We start from the raw sequence: 16,875 nt of genomic DNA, 5'->3' as shown, positions 1-16,875 counted from the left end.
GACATATATAGTAATTGAAATTTATAAAATTAGCTTTATTGTACAAAACATGTTTCTGAAATTATTTATTTTAATGCTTGTCTGTATTTTACAGACACATGGTTGATGATATGCTAAGTGCAGATGATGTCAGTTGTAGTAGTTCCCAGGTCAGTGCAAAATCTGAAAAAAATATGGCTGATTTTGATGGTGAAGAGTCTGGTTGTGAAGAAGAACTTGTACAGATTAATTCACATGCTGAGCTAACATCTCATCTTCAACAGCACCTTCCTAACCTTGCTTCTATCTACCATGAACACCTTAGTCAAGGTAAGAGTTAGTAATAGTAAGAAAAAAACCAACCCTTTTTCTGTACTTCTAACTTGAATTTTGTCTTTTTAAAAATAAACTCTCCAGTAATTTCAACAAACAGGTAATTTTAAGAAAATGAACGAACAAACAAACCCCCCAGTAATGTGTGAGCATGCACAAAGTGTGTAAAACTATTAACAATGTGGAAGATGCTGTATTATTTCAAAGGATTTCTTTGTACACGTCATATGCTATATAAATATATTTCTCTATATGTTTTCTTTCATTTCTATTGTCAAATGATTTGTATGCAAGATAAAATAGAAACTAGTGGACTATCGATCACTTTTTTAGCATTCTGCTTGAGATCTTATCCAGTTGTTTTTCCTTGTGAATACCCAAATTATGAATTTGAAATGGACCTTATCCTAATTTCCTTTTGGTATCTTTAATTTTGCACGTGCAAATAATTGCAGCCTAGTACATACTATTGTATGCAGACAGAACTGATGTATTTTAAACATATTAGTTTCTTAGACATCTAAATGTATCAGTTATCAGCTGTGCTCAATTTAAGAAGCAAAACTGCACCTATCAGTATTTGTTATGGATTCCAGATGCAAAAGACTGGTTTTAAGAAAATCTGTTACTGAAATATTAATTTTTTTGTGGAAAACTAAATTCCTGGTTTTACTGTTGCTCTGTTGGATGGAAGACACCACTTAAAAATCACAGTACAATATAAGGGAGGAAAATTTTGACATTCATTGTGTCCTCCCCATGATGGCTGTTTATGAAGACTCAAGTCCTCAGGTCTACAGATTGATTGATTGTTTTTTTTGTTTTTTTTTTTTAAAACGTGTACGCAAGTATGTCTTCCATTAGCAGGGACAAATGAGCTTTAGGTTAATCATTCTCGCATGGTTATGTTGCCTTGGTTTTCTTTTGAGTGTCTCCATGTGTGCAGAAAGTCTTCAATTATACTTTTTTTGGATTTTGGATTATTCAAATTAGGTGTTTCTTTGTACATATTCAATAATAGCGTCTGTGTTTTGCTTAGGGCCAGCAGTTCATAAACACCAGTACAACAGCAACGCAGTGACGGATATTAACTTGGATAATGTTTGTAAGAAGGGAAATACTCTTTTGTGGGATCTGGTCCAGGATGAAGATGCAGTAAGTTAAATATCAGAAAAGAATATCTGCCAAAAGAAAATAAATAGATGCTTGTCAATATCTTTTCTCTTACTTTCTGTAGATTCATCTCTCTGAGGGATTAATAAATGAAGCAGAGAAGCTGCTCTGTTCCTTAGTGTGCTGGTTTACTGATAGGCAGATCCGAATGAGATTCATCGAAGGCTGCCTGGAAAACTTAGCAAATAACAGGTAACTGAAATTATTTATGCTATCACAGATTATTGCATTTATCTGTTTCTATGTTCATGTATCAAAATAGACATTTCTTTCTTTAAGCATATGCCTTATAATGGTCATGTTGAATATATATTAGTTTCTTAATCTTACTCAAAGGCATGTTAAAGCTGATATGAGTAAAACATAAAAGTAAAGGGGGAAAAAAGCAATCTGAAAAGTGATGTGAACCTTTCTGATATTGCTTCCAATTGGGACATGCCAAAGTCTCTGGGCTTCAAATGCTGTAAGTTGATGCCAGTCAGCGATCCCTACTCCAGCTGCATAAAGTGCCAGGGTGATGGTCACATTAGGTATAAATGCCCTATCTGAAAGGGATTCAATCTCTGGACCAAGACAAAGAAAGATAGAGAAGTTGGGTCAGAGACATTCTTATGGAGGCAGCTTTATGCCTACATTCAGTACTGAACCTTTTGGTGTGTGGAGACTCAGATTCCACACCTTTCTCAGCGCACTGCCAGACTTAGTGGCACCCTATACTGAAGGGTGTCTGATAGAAGATATTCTCTCTCTAGTGCCCTGCAAGGAGCAGGCAATCCTGCTTTTTCTTCAAGGGCTCAGTCCCCATTGGCCCACCATGAGAAGTCGAGTACTGAGGTTAGGGCAGCCTTTGCAAGATGGTCTCCAGTACCACACTCGGGTTCTTTTGAGTCATCAACTCAGGAACCTGATCAGACACTGTCGAGATTGCTGGCTTTGTCTGCAGCACCAACTTTGTAAACAGCTTTGTTGGTACCAACCACGCCTGCAGCATACGCAGCAGCACAGGACCTCCTGTGTTTGTCAGTATCATATTTGTTGCCCATGTAGGATGACTCACTTCCTGCTTCCCTCTCAGTAACGCAGGTGTTCAGTGTCTGTTTTGCTTCAGCCTTTATTAGAAGGTTAATGGTGACCAGATACTCAGTACTAACAACAAGGGGAAAGGAACACAAGCCAAAATAAGGAAAGAACAGGTCAAGGAATATTTAGATATGTTAAATGTATTCAACTCAACAGGGCCTGATGAAATTCATCCTAGGATACTTAAGGAACTAGCTAAAGCAAGAGTTCTCAAACTTCATTGCACCGCGACCCCCTTCTGGCAATAAAAACTACGACATGACCCCAGGAGGCGGGATGGAAGCCTGAGTCTGCCCAAGCCCTGCTGTCCAGGGAAGTGGTTGGGGGGAGCAAAGCTGAAGCCCAAGGCTTGTAACCTGAGTCCCAACACACAGGGCTGAAACCCTCAGGTTTTGACCTTTGATGGTGAGGCTTGGGCTCAGGCTTCGTCCCTGGACCCCAGCAAGTCTAAGCCAGCCCTGGCTAACCCATTAAAATGGCGTTATGACTCATTTTGGGATCCTGACCCACAGTTCGAGAACCTCTGAGCTAAAGCAATCTCAGAACCATTAGCAATTTTTTTAGAAACTCCTGGAGATCACGTGAGGTCCCAGAAAACTAGAGAAGGGCAAACCCATGTTATAAAAGGAGAACAAAGAAGACCCAGGGAATTATAGGCCAGTCAGCCTAACTTCAGTACTGAGAAAGATACTGAAACAAATGACTAAACAACTTATAAGCACCTGGAGGATACTAGGGTTGTAAGGAATACCTAGCATGGATTTGTCAAGAACAGCTCATGCCAAATTAGCCTAATTTCCTTTTTTGACAGGTTTCTTGCCTATCTGATGGGAGGGGCAGGGTGGAAGCAGTAAATGTGATATTTCTTGATTTTAGTAAGGCTTTTGACACAGGGCAACTAGGAAAATGTGATCTAGATGAATTGCTATAAGGTGAGTGCACAACTGGTTGAAAAACCATACTCAGAGTTGTTATCGATAGTTTGCTGTCCGAGTGGGAGGGCATATCTAGTGGAGTCCGTCAGGGGTCTGTCCTGGCTCCAGTTATTCAGTATTTCCATTAATGACTTGGGTGCGGGAGTTGGAGGTATGCTTATAAAATTTGCAGATTACCCCAAGTTGGGAGGGGTCACAAACACTTTGAAGGACAGTATTAGAAATCAAAATGCCCTTGACAAATTGGAGAATTGGTCTGTATTAAACAAGATGAAATTCAGTAAAGACAAGTGCAAAGTACTTTACATAGGAAGGAGAAATCAAATGCACAACTACAAAATCAGGAATAACTGGATATGTGGCAGTGCTTCTGAAAAGGATCTGGGGATTATAGTGGATCATAATTTGCATTTGAGTCAACAATGGGATGGTGCTTCGAAAAAAGCTAATATTATTCTGGAGTATATTAGCAGGAGTGTCTAATGTATGTCATGAGAGGTAATAGTCCCAGTGTATTTGGCGCTGGTGAGGCCTCAGGTGGAGTTTTATGTCCAACTTTTGGTACCACACATTAGGAAAAAGTGGACGAATTGGAGAGAGTCTAGAGGAGAGCAACAAAAATAATAATAGATTTAGAAAACCTGGCTTCCCAGGAAAGTTTATAAAGACCTGGGCATGTTTAGTCTTGACAAGACTTCAAGCACTGTTATAAAGAGGACAGAGATCAGTTGTTCTCCATGTCCACTGAAGGAGGGACAAGAAGTAATGGGCTTAAACTGCTGGAAGGAGATTTAAGTTAGATATTAGGAAAAGCTTTCTAAGAACAGTTAAGCTTTAGAGTATGTTTCCAATGGAGGTTTGTGGAATCCCCATCGTTGAAAGTTTGAAAAACAAGTTGGACAAACACCTAGGGATTACTTGGTCCTGCCACAGCACAGGCGGTTGGAATTGATGACTTCTGAAGGTCCCTTCAGACCCTAAATTTCTCTGATCCTTTGATTCTGTGAGTTTGTGGAAGGCACATGTGCTGCCCTGAAGGGTACCGCTATGGGAAAAAATTTTCTGGCTCTGGTGCATTGACGCATGGATGCCTAAAATGAAATGGACATCTGCACTATATCTCAAAGAACAACGATTATGGAAGTGGTAGGTAACTTTTTTTTGAGTGCTGGTCCCTGTGTGAATTCCAAATGCAGGTGCACACGCGTGCAATATGCCAGAGCAGGAACTATTCATAGTAGTGCCCGTTGACCCGCACACGTATCCTGCATTGGGCACGTGGTGCGTCCAAGGCTTAAGAGGCTGCACGGGTCGACGCCACTCCAGTTTCCTCTTACCGCCACATGGCCAGAGTCTGAACCTCTGTTCCTCCGTGCTCTTAGCCACCTAAGAGTACTGCATTCTAACCTTTCATGGTGTATAGTTTTCTTATCTAGTTAGTTGTCCGTTATTCATTGTAGCCCGTTAGGTTATCTCGTTGGACTTCTCCTCTTGGGGACTCCTCCCTTCTGGCCCGGGGACTATGTCCCATCAAACCAGCTTAAAAAATTGTGCCTCATGCCCTTGCTCCTTCATTGTGAGTGATGAACACACCCGTTGCGTGTACTGCCTGGATGAAGCCCACATAGTTTCCTGCTGCTCCATCAGCCATTCATTCCTGTCTCAGACCCAAGCAGCTCATGAACTTTGTCTCTGTAATTTTTTAATGGAGGAAGCAATGCGTCTGCGTGTGCAACCAGACCTGGCTCCAATGCAACCGCGGGAGCAGCGCCTCATCGGGTCCCTCGTGTGGCACTGACAGTACCGTCGCATCTGCCTAAGCCCTACTGCGTGCACAAGCACAAGTACAGGCATAAAGGCAGTTCCCTGATGAGAACCGCCTCAAAACGCAGTGTTACTTCCCCGAGCCATGATGAGAAATCGTGCATCACAGCAGAAGGTCCAGCTTCTACTTTGGCCCTGAAGAGAGTGTGCACAGAGCACTGCTCCAAATGCCATCACTCACCGTCGGCTCTGCCGTCCATCCCGACACTGGGACCTTCATTCTCAGCACCATCAACTCCACGAGGACCCTCAGGCTTGAAGCACCTGGTTCTGCGTACTTGGAGCTATTTATTGCATCTGACATTGTCGACAGCGCTTATGTTGCCCTTTACGAGCACTCCACCGCACTCTGGACCTCCACCAGGCTCCCTTCTCTGGAGAATGACAGATGAGCCCCACTTGATCGTCGACCGTCCTCCTGCTCCACGCCTGGCACCATTGGTCGTGTTGGCCCCGGCTGCACCATCGGAACCACTCATCCCTACAGGCGCTTGGTCATCAGCGGATGACGTCTTTATTCAGCCTTCCCTCTCACTACCAGATGACCATGCACAGTACCAGTCCCTGCTCCATCATATAGCTACCTCTCTGTTTCCTGGGGGAAGGTGTTCAGGACTCCAAGGACCATTCCTGGACATCCTTCAACCACCCAGACTCCTTCGTACGGCCTTACCCATCCATACCACCATATTACAACAGTCCCAGGTGGTGTGGCACATGCCAGCATCTTGTGCCCCTATGCCAAAAAGGGCAGAATTCTAGTATTTCATTCCCTTGAAGGCCACCAACTTTCTTTTTACCCACCTACTACCTAACTCCGTGTTGATCAATGCCACCACCGAATGTGCCTGACAGTATTTCAAATGCACCCCCCTGACTGGGCTGCCAAGAAACTAGACTTGATGGGTCGCAAGGTTTATTCATCAGCAGGGTTGCAGTTCTGCATCACCAGCTGCCAGGCTATTCTTGCCAAATACGACTCTGTTCTACTTCAAACTGGCTGACTTCCAAGACTCTTCCACTAGACTGCCAGCAGGAATTCCAATGCCTGATAGATGAGGGCAAACTGGGAGCCAAGGGCATTCTCCAGGGTGGAGTTGACGCTGCAGACACTGCGTCTTGCTTCTTGGCATCCGGCATAGTCGTCCAGTCTAGCAGTTACCCTAAAGAGGTCCAGACTACCCTCGAGGACCTTCCTTTTGATACTAAATTATTCAGTGACAAAATGGATGAGTCCCCTCACTCCTGTAAGGACTTCTGAGCTACATTCCGCTCCCTGGGCATCGATAATCCAGTCTCCACCCGTCCACCAACGTCCACCCCTGCGTCCTTGCCCATGGACCACTTACCAACCATACCCCCAGTGAAAACTTGACTCACCTCGCCTCTGCCTTGGCTTTCAGCAACCCCGACATTTCTCTTCTACCACCTCTACCTTTCACTGACCATTGAAACAGCCCTTTTGATTCTTCCCTCAAGATCTGCGTACCCTCCTTGGCCCCTCCAGTCTCACCACAAGTTGTCTTCAGAGTTCATCTTGTCCTCTTTGCCCACAAGTGAGGCAGAATTACCTCTGACTGTTTGGTGCTGGACATCATCTATCAGTGCTACCTCATCAAATTCCTCTCCTTCCCTTCTGGCCACCCTCTGGACCTTTCACAAGACCATTTTCTCTACAACGCCCCTCTACAAGGGTGCCATAGAACCTGTTCCATGATGTTACCATGGCCGTGGCTTCTATTCCCACTGTTTCCTCATTCCAAAGAAAGGGGATGATCTTTGCCCTATTCTGGACCTCTGACCCCTGAACAAGTTTATTCACAACGCTTGTTTCAGGTTAGTCACCTTTCCCCTCATCATCCCCTCCCTTTCTCATGGAGCATGGTTCGCAGCTCTTGATATGAAAGATGCATACTTTCACAGACATTCATCCTGCTCACCGCAAATTCCTTCACCTTATATCGGGCGGTGCCCATTATCAATTATGTATCCTTCCCTTCAGGATTGCTACCTTCCCTCCCTCCCACTCACGTCTTAAGGGAAGGTCTTCGTGATTGTGGAGCCCACATGCGCAGACAGGGCCATACCCTTTTTCCTTACCTGGACAACTGGCTTCTCATGGCACCCTCTCACTCCCACCTCCTTACCACCATATGGATTCTGTGCACCCTCCTCCACAATTTAGATATTGCATCAACAAGGAAAAGTTGATCCTTGTCCCTATCTGAACACTTTTATAGGGGCACAGCTGGACTCTGTTGAGACTTGTGCCTTTCTCCCCAAGGACTGCTTTGCCACCCTCGTTTCCCTTATTGTGATGCTCTGACGATATCCACACATACATGTCCGTCACTGACTCTCCCTTCTGGCCCACACGGCGGCTTGCACTGCTATTATCCCATAAGAACATAAGAATGGCCGTATGGGGTCAGACTAATGGTCCATCTAGCCCAGTATTCTGTCTACCGACAGTGGCCAATGCCAGGTGCCCCAGAGCTAGTGAACCTAACAGGTAATGATCAAGTGATCTCTCTCCTGCAATCCATCCCCACCCTTTGACAAACAGAGGCTAGGGACACCATTCCTTAGACTATAAGGTCAGAAGGGACCATTATGATCATCTGGTCTGACCTCCTGCGCAACACAGGCCACAGAATTTCACCCACCCACTCCTGTAACAAACTCCTAACCTATGTCTGAGTTACTGAAGTCCTCAAATTGTGGTCTGAAGACCTTAAGCTGCAGAGAATCCTCCAGCAAGTGACCCATGTCCCACGCTGCAGAGGAGGTGAAAAACCTTCAGGGCCTCTGCCAATCTGCCCTGGAGGAAAATTTCTTTCTGACCCCAAATATGGCGATCAGTTAAACCCTGAGGATGTGGGCAAGACTCACCAGCCAGCACCCAGGAAAGAATTCTCTGTAGTAACTCAGATCCCACTCCATCTCACGTTCCATCACAGACCATTGGGCATATTTCCCTGCTAATAATCAAAGATGAATTAATTGCCAAAATTAGGTTATCCCATCATACCATCCCCTCCATAAACTTACCAAGCTTAGTCTTGAAGCCAGATATGTCTTTTGCCCCCACTACTCCCCTTGGAAGTTTGTTCCCGAACTTCATTCCTCTAATGGTTAGAAACCTTCATCTAATTTCAAGTCTAAACTTCCTAGTGTCCAGTTTATTTCCATTTGTTCTTGTGTCCACATTGGTACTAAGCTTAAATAATTCCTCTCCCTCCCTGATATTTATCCCTCTGATATATTTATAGAGAGCAATCATATCTCCCCTCAGCCTTCTTTTGGTTAGGCTAAACAAGCCAAGTTCTTTGATTCTCCTTTCATAAGACAGGTTTTCCGTTCCTCGGATCATCCTAGTAGCCTGTCTCTGAACCTGCTCCAGTTTGAATTCACTCTTCCCTTGACATGGGAGACCAATCACACAGTATTCCAGATTGAGGTAACCACAGTGCCTTTTTAATAGTACTAAACACCTCCGTTATCTTTGCTGGAATACCTTGCCTGATGCACTTCCCAAGACAGCTTAGCTTTTTAAGACCATAAACACTTTGCACTCATAGTCATACCTGTGATCAATCAATACTTTGAAATCCTTCTCCTCTGTTACTCAACTAGATGTGACCCCAATTTATACTCAAATTCTTGTATTACTCACCTAAGATGTCAGACCTTCACTATTGACTATTAAATTTCATCATTTACTATTACTTCAGTTACAAATATCGCAGATCTGCCTGTATATATCCCCATCCTTTTCGTGTTAGCAATAACTCTCAGCTTTGTGTATCTCAGACTTATTGCCACATTCCCACTTTTTGTGCCAAAGTTCGTAATAAAAGATTAATAAGATTGATTCCAAAACCGTCCTGAGGCTGCACTAGTAATTCTTCTAGCCTGACAGTTCACCTTTCGTATGACCTGTTTGTAGTTCCCTTTAACCAGTTTCCTTATCCGCCTTTCAATTTTCATATTGATCCCCATCTTTTCCAATTTAGCTAATAATTCCCCATGTGGAACCATATCAAATGCTTTGTACATCTTCCTTAAATTGATATAATACATATTTAGTTACACTCTTATATGCTTATTTTCGCCTCAGTGAGTATTTGTAAATTTAGTTAATTTTCATGCAAGTTATATACGCACTCTGAGAAGACGTAGACCCACTTAAGCAAACCAGAAGAAGTTGAGAAGCACACAGCCTGTTTTTTCTGAGGCAAGAAAAGTTTGCTGACTGCAGAGTTATTTTAAACTTTGGTGCATTTAACTATGGCTAACCTAGAAGAGATTTTGACGTTTGCAGGTGCCAACAAATCTTTTTAGACTTCAGTCCTCTTCATAATTTTATGAGAGAGCCTGAATGCCTGTAACTCAGAAGAAACATTAAGCACTTTTTGGAGCAAATCTCATTATAATTTGGTCAAAATCCTGATCTAACTGAGTTTCTGAAACTGGATTTTTCATGAAGGTGACTAGGCTGGTTGCTTGTCCTGGGAGAAATTATGAAGTTCAGGCTCACATTATTTTGTGCAAAATAACTTTTATTTTGTAATGAAAATGATTTGAAATGGCTTTATAATAATTATAGTTTAACCTACTTAAAGAAACAGATTATTCTTTGAGTGATTGCTCATGTGCATTCCACAATAGGTGTGCATGCTCACCACATGCACCAGTGCCAGAAGTTTTTTCCCTAGCAGTATCTGTAGGGGAGTGCCCCTAGCAACTTCTAGAGTGGTGCAGCTATGGCGCGAATAAGGAGCACTGCGCACTCCCCCCACCCTCAGTTCCTTCTTTCCACTAGTGAAGGTGCATCGAACTGCTCTGCTCCAGCTTGGCTGCAGCTTCCCTCTGTTGGTTCATGGTTAGTAGTACCTTTAGTTAGAAGTAGTTTAGTTTAGAGTTAGTTTAGTGCAAGCTTTAAGTCGTGCAACACTTGCAAGTGGCCGATGTCCGTGAGTGATCCGCACGTGGAATGTTTACGCTGTCTGGGTGAAACCCATCTCAGCGATCGCTGCAAGATTTGCAGATCCTTCAAGCCTTGGACCAAGAAGGAGCTGGACATTCGGCTCTGAGCCATTTTGATGGAGTTGGCCTTGACCCCGACAACATTGTGCAGCTTAGAGTCGGCACTGAGCACCTGGGCGTCGGTGTGTGGCGACCCTTCGGTGCCTTCCACTAGCCGGCACTGCTCCCCGTCCATGAAAAACTCCAGGAAGGCTAAGAAGAGGTCTTCTCCACCGAGACACCCGAGCAGGACCATGGGAGAGACTAGACCTGTGTTGAGCAGTTCTGGGTTCCCATCGAGCTTCTGGCCTCCGACTCAAGTTGAGCGGAGTAGCCTCGCCCACTCTGAGCTGCCCTCCACACCAGAGGCCCTGCAAGCAGCCTGGGACGTTATGTCTCTGTTGGTATCAGGGTCACTGCCAGCGTTGGCTCCCCGGTCCAGAGGCAAGCCACCACTTGGATCCCCGCAGTCGCTGCCTGGACGGTACCTTTCATGGTCTAGGAAAGGTTCCCAACGCCGTTCCCTGTTCATCAACCACCCCGTACGCAGTACACGCCGGTCCCTGTCAACCCCCACCAGGTTGTCTGGCTGGGTACCTACTGGCAAGGGTTCCAGGCACCGCTCCTCCTTGAGGGACCATAGACATTGCAAGGAGAGCGTGCCCTGTTGAGACTGGGTCAGACGGCACCAGACGTCCTGGTCTCTGAGAGGCTACTGTAGCCCTTCGCGGTAGGGGCATCAACGCCATTCCCGTTCTTCATCTTGCTCAAAGTCCCTGCTGCGGCACCGCTCCCACAGTTCCAGGCGTCGATCACTGGCACCTCGCCGTCGCAGATCCGCCTGTCAGAACCGGTCGCGGAGCAACTGCTACCAGTGGTACTCCTGCTCCTCCATGCCGGGATCATCGTCTTGTGGTTGGCACCGTTCCCAACGCCACCACTCGTCCTGGTCCTGGGATAGTGACAGATCGTATGCCAGCCCGGCCTCCCTTCGCAGTCGTCAGTTGATGGGCCAGTGAGGCTGAACAACCTGCTCCGCCAATACCACATCAGGTGCAGTGGCACCAGGCTTCTTGGCCAGCACCATAGTACCAGTGGGTCCCATGGTCCCCGACGGAGCACCTGGTGGTGGCTCGCTTGGTGGCTGGAGCCTTGGAGAGACCATCAGTCTCCCGTTCTCAGCCTCCCAGGAAGTAGTCGGTGGAGCGTTCATACCCAGTTCACTGCCTGGAGGGGGACCAAGTGGTGGGACCTGCGGCACCGGTGGGTATGCAGAGTACTGCATCCCCATCCTCATTGTCCCTGGATGAGTCAATCATGGCCCCTCCTCCACCTGTCCCGCAGGAGGACTCTAAAGCCCACCAGGAACTGCTGAAAAGGTGGCATCAAGCCTCAACCTTCAAGCCAAATAGATGGAGGAACCCTTGGACTCCTCTCGGCTTTGGCACCAGGCAGGGTGGCTCTTCCACTCCATGAAGGGGTAGCAAAGATCTCAAATGCCTTGTGGCAAACCCCAGCTTCCTTGCTCCCCATCTCTAAGAGGGCAGAACAGAAGTACTTCGTGCCCACCAATAGACATGAATACCTGTACACCCACTCTGCCCCCAACTCCCTAGTGGTTGAATCGGTCAACCACAGGCAGCCCCAACTTTAACAAGTGCGGAGGCTGATTCATACTCATCCGGCGGTGCTCTGGGTCTTCAGCGGCAATTTGAAGACCCAGAGCGAGTGAAGGGCCCCGTCGCCAAAATGCTGCTGAAGACCCCTGGAGCACTGACGGATGAGTAAAAATTAAAAAGGTGCCGGCGCGAAGCCCTCTTAGGCACGGGGCCCAGTTCGGGGGAATTGGGCAAACCGGCCTAAAGCCGTCCCCGACCACAGGGAGAGGCAAGGGCAACCAGCCCCAATTCCTAAGAATATGGACTCGAGGAGGCTGGATTTATTCGGGAGAAAGGTTTATTCATCCTTGAGTTTCCAACTGAGGGTGGCGAACAACCAGGCTCTTATGGGGAGATATGAGTTCAATTTGTGAAGCTGTGTGCCCAAATTCGAGGTCTCCTTCCAAGAGAGTGACAAAAAAGAGTTCAAGGATGTGGTGGAGGAGGGTACGGCTGCTGCCAGGGCAGCCCTTCAGCCTCGGATGCCGCAGATACGGCTGCAAGGTCTATGGCCTCCACAGTGTCCATGAGAAGGACGTCGTGGCTCCTGCTGTCTGGGTTGTCCAGCGAGGTGCAGAACTCCTTGCAGGACCTTCCATTGGATAGGAAGGCCCTGTTTGCAGAACAGATGGACGTGAAATTTCACAGCCTGAAAGATTCCTGCACAACACTAAAGACCCTTGGTCTCTATGTCCCAGCCCCGGCCAGGCGAAGTTTAAACCGCAGCAGGCTCCCAACCAGGTCACCCACTCTAAATGTGAGCCCCCTTATAAAAAGTCAAGGGACTATAAAAAAGATGCCTGCAGAGGCAGTCCTGGTCTCCTCCCCAACCTGGGCCCTCCAAGGGTAAACAGATGGGAAAGCATCAGTTTTGACGGGACACCTGGGAGCGTCATACTAGTTCGTATCAGGGATCCACCCGCAATAAAGCTTCCCTTCTCCAACCGATTGTGTGCTTTTCTCCCAGAGTGGTCATGGCTGACCTCGAACTGATGGGTCCTCAAGACTGTCTCCCCGGGCTACACCCTCCAGTTTACCTCTACCCCACCCACCCACCATCCCCGTTCCTCCTCAGGGACCCCTCTCATGAGACTCTCCTTGAGCAAGAGGTAAGGCGGCTCCTTGGCCTAGGAGCGGTGGAGGTGGTATCAGAGGAGTGCAGACGCAAGGGGTTCTACACCTCCTACTTCCTTATCCCGAAGTCCAAAGGGGGCTCAAGGCCCATCCTGGAGCTGCGAGGCCTGAACCAGTACCTGGTAAAGCTCAAGTTTTGCCTGGTCTCTCTGGCCTCCATCATCCCTTCCCTGGATCCCAGGAACTGGTACGCCGCCCTCGATATGCAGGACGCGTACTTCCACATTCATATATTTGAGGGACACAGACGTTTCCTCCGTTTCATGACTGGGCGGGAACACTACCAATTTACGGTCCTCCCGTTTGGCCTGTCCACTGCTTCCGGGGTATTCACAAAGTGTATGTCTGTGGTAGTGGCCTACCTTAGACGTCAGAGGGGGCCAGATCTTCCCCTATCTCAACAACTGGTTGGTCAAGAGCAGCTCCAGGTCGCAGGTGCGGGATCATGTGGTGCTCCTCCTGTCCACGTGCGCCACTCTGGGCCTGTTGGTAGACAACACCAAGTCCACACTAGTCCCAGTGCAGCGCATATAGTTTATTGGGGCAGTTCTGGACATGATGTTGGCCAGGGCCTCCCTCCCACTGGACAGATTCGAGACCCAAAGGGAGCTCATCAGCACCGTCACAAGGTTCCCCATGATCACAGCTAGAGCATGGCTCCAGCTCCTGGGTCATATGTTAGCATGCACATATGTGATTCATATCATATGACTCAGGCCGCGGCCACTCCAGCTCTGGTTGGCCTCGGTGTTCTCCCAGTCCAGAGACAGGATGGACAAAGTTGTCACTGTGCCCAAACCTGTGATTGCCTCTCTGTGATGGTGGTCCTCTCCGGGGAACATGCTCCATGGGGTCCCATTTAGGGGCCGGCTCCCATCCGTGGAGCTGGTGTCTGGCACGTTGGACCTGGGGTGGGGAGCCCATGTGGGGAACGTGTAGACCCAAGGTTTGTGGTCCACATAGGACCTTGTCCTGCATATAAAGGTCAAGGAGCTCAGGGCAGTCCATCTGGCATGCGTGGCCTTCCGCTCACACCTGGAGGGCAGAGTGGTCACGGTTCTCACAGACAACACGGCCTCGATGTTCTATGTCAACAGGCAGGGCGGGGCCCACACTTCTGCCAGGAAGCCCTCAGGCTGTGGGACTTCTTTATAGCCATGATATTTGCCTGCAATCTCACCACTTATCAGGCACCCAGAATTCTTGGACGGATTGCCTGAGCCAAAATTTCTCCTCTCAGCACGAGTGGTCACTACATCCAGAGATGGTGCACAGGATTTTCCAAACGTGGGGCACTCCCCAGTGGACCTGTTCGCTGCATGGCAGAACCACCAGTGTCCAAACTTCTGCTGCGATAGAGGTTGGGCATGGGTGTCATCTTTGATGCCTTCCTCCTGTCCTGGTCAGGCCAGCTTCTCTGTCTTTCCCTCGATCCTGCTGATTGGCAAGGTCTTGGAAAAGATAAAAACAGACAGGGCCTGGGTCCTCCTGATAGCTCCAGTATGGCCCAGATATCTTTGGTATGGAACCCTCACAAGCTGGAAGTTGCCCTGCCATGGTTGTTGCCATCTTGCCTGGACCTGCTATCCCAGGACCAGAGCTGCCCCCTTCACCTCCTTCACCCCAACCTAGTGGCATTTCACCTCACGGCGTGGCTGCACAATGGTTAGGCAGGGAGGCAAGGACTTGCTCGGAAGGAATTCAGCGCGTCCTCCTGGAAAGCAGATGGCCCTCCACATGTCGGACCTACCTGCCAAAGTGGTCTTGGTTTTCCCAGTGGGCAGCTGATCAGAGCGTTTCACCTGTAACTGCTCTGTTTCAGCTCATTTTAGACTATCTCATTCACCTTAGAGCCCAAGGCAGAGTGCCCTCATCTGTCAAGGTGCACTTGACAGCCCTTTTGCCCTTCCACCCGCCAGTGCAGGGCCATACTGTGTTCTCCCATGCCATGACTGGCCAATTTCTTAAGGATTTGGATTGTCTCTTCCCATATGTTAGGCCCCCAGTCCTGCAGTGGGACCTGAACTTGGTGCTGACGAGGTTGATGGGTCCCCCGTTTGAACCGCTAGCTACATACTCCTGGTTGCACCTTTAATGGAAGGTATCCTTCCTGCTGGCAATCACATCTGTTAGACGAGTCTCAGCGCTCTGGGTTCTGACCTCTGAACCCCCGTACACGGTGTTCTGTAAGGATAAGTTTCAGCTGTGACCATATCCTTCGTTCCTCCCCAAGATGGTCTCCGCCTACGGTATGGGTCAGGACATTTTCCTGCCGGTGCTCTGTCCCAAACCCCGTGCATCCAGTGAGGAGCGCTGCCTCCACATGCTGGATGTGAGATGGGCTCTGGCTTTTTACCTAGAACGTAAAAGTTGTTCAGGAAGTCCTCACAGCTGTTCATTGCCTCTCATGTGTTTGGCTGGTCTCCACTCAGTGGCTCTCCAATTGGATCTCCTCATGTATTTATACTCGTTACGACCTGGCGGGAGTCTCCCTGCTGCCAATTGTGATGGTGCACTCGACTAGGGCACAAGCCTCGTCGGCTGCATATTTGGCCCATGTTCTCATCCAGGACATTTGTAGGACTGCCATATGGTCTTCGGTTCATATGTTCACCTCACATTATGTGATCGTCTCCCAAACCAGGGAGGATGCCAGGTTCAGCAGGGCTGTACTCCGTCCCGAGTGTCTGTGAACTCCTACCCATTTCCAACAGGTATAGTTTGGCATCACGTATTGTGGAATGCATGTGAGTAATCACTCATAGAAGAAAAGACAGTTACCTTTTCCATGACTGGTGTTCTTTGAGATGTGTTGCTCATGTCCATTCCGCATCCTGCCCTCCTTCCCCTCTGTTGGAGTTGTTTGGCAAGAAGGAACTGAGGGTAGGGGGAGCGCACAGTGCCCCTTATACTGCATCCTAGTGGCGCCACTCCAGGGGTTGTTGGGGCGCTCGCCTACTGGTTCTGCTAGGGGAAAAACTTCTCTCACTGGTGCACATGGCGAGCACGCACACCTATTGAGTAATGGACATGAGCAACACATCTCAAAGAACACCAGTTATGGAAAAGGTAACTGTCTTATCTCCAATTCGCTAATCCAGAACCAAATTGATAGAACTTCATAGCCCATTATGAACAAGATTACGCTAACTGATTTACTAATACCATGATTTATGGTGCATAGTATTTATCATGACAGATGTGGCTATGACAAACACACAGCCATAGATTTGACTGTCTAGGGCCCTTAACAAACCAGTTAAGGATTGGTGATTTCATTCTTAGAGCTAAATTCTCCAAGCAGATCCACTGCAAAGATATTAAATAAGATGCTTAAATGGAGAATTATTTTTAGCTTCAATATGTAAATGGAGATCCTCTGGGCCATTCCTTGCTCCAACTAGGGATCTGCAGTGGCACAGTACATCCTAGGCATTTAAGCGTAGTGTTGTCAAGAAGTGTGTTGTCAGATGCTACCGGTGTGGTGCTCTGCTGTCTCCTTGTTGGTATCACTCGGCTGCGTGCGTGTGTTCGCCCCATGTGCTGCCCCAGCTCTGCAGATAGCTGATGCAGCAGACCCAACGAGAAGCCCCAATGACCACAGACTCTAGTAAGGTGCAAAGTCACGTCTGCTAGGTTTATTGCGATCTTGGACACAATAGCAGTTCCCTGTAGGTTTCTTAGCCTAACTCAGGGCATACTACGAGAAAGTGCCTCTTGGCAATGGACCC

At 47.7% G+C, this 16,875-nt stretch overlaps 1 protein-coding gene across 5 annotated transcripts in view; it reads left to right on the top strand.

The window, feature by feature from the left end:
• The window catches only part of USP34 (ubiquitin specific peptidase 34), a 299,367-nt gene that overhangs the window by 111,158 nt on the left and 171,334 nt on the right, over positions 1 to 16,875 (top strand). For 4 of the 5 annotated variants that reach the window (XM_075064435.1, XM_075064434.1, XM_075064433.1 and 1 more), the window contains 3 exons: positions 95 to 309; positions 1,352 to 1,467; positions 1,550 to 1,677. In XM_075064435.1, coding sequence (XP_074920536.1) covers positions 95 to 309; positions 1,352 to 1,467; positions 1,550 to 1,677 — 459 coding nt within the window. The remainder of the gene's footprint in view (positions 1 to 94; positions 310 to 1,351; positions 1,468 to 1,549; positions 1,678 to 16,875) is intronic. The other variant, XM_075064436.1, reaches the window with a different exon arrangement.

This window comes from Chelonoidis abingdonii, chromosome 3, assembly GCF_003597395.2.
Source record: "Chelonoidis abingdonii isolate Lonesome George chromosome 3, CheloAbing_2.0, whole genome shotgun sequence".
NCBI lineage: Eukaryota > Metazoa > Chordata > Testudines > Testudinidae > Chelonoidis > Chelonoidis abingdonii.
This window is presented reverse-complemented; position numbering and strand designations above follow the sequence as displayed.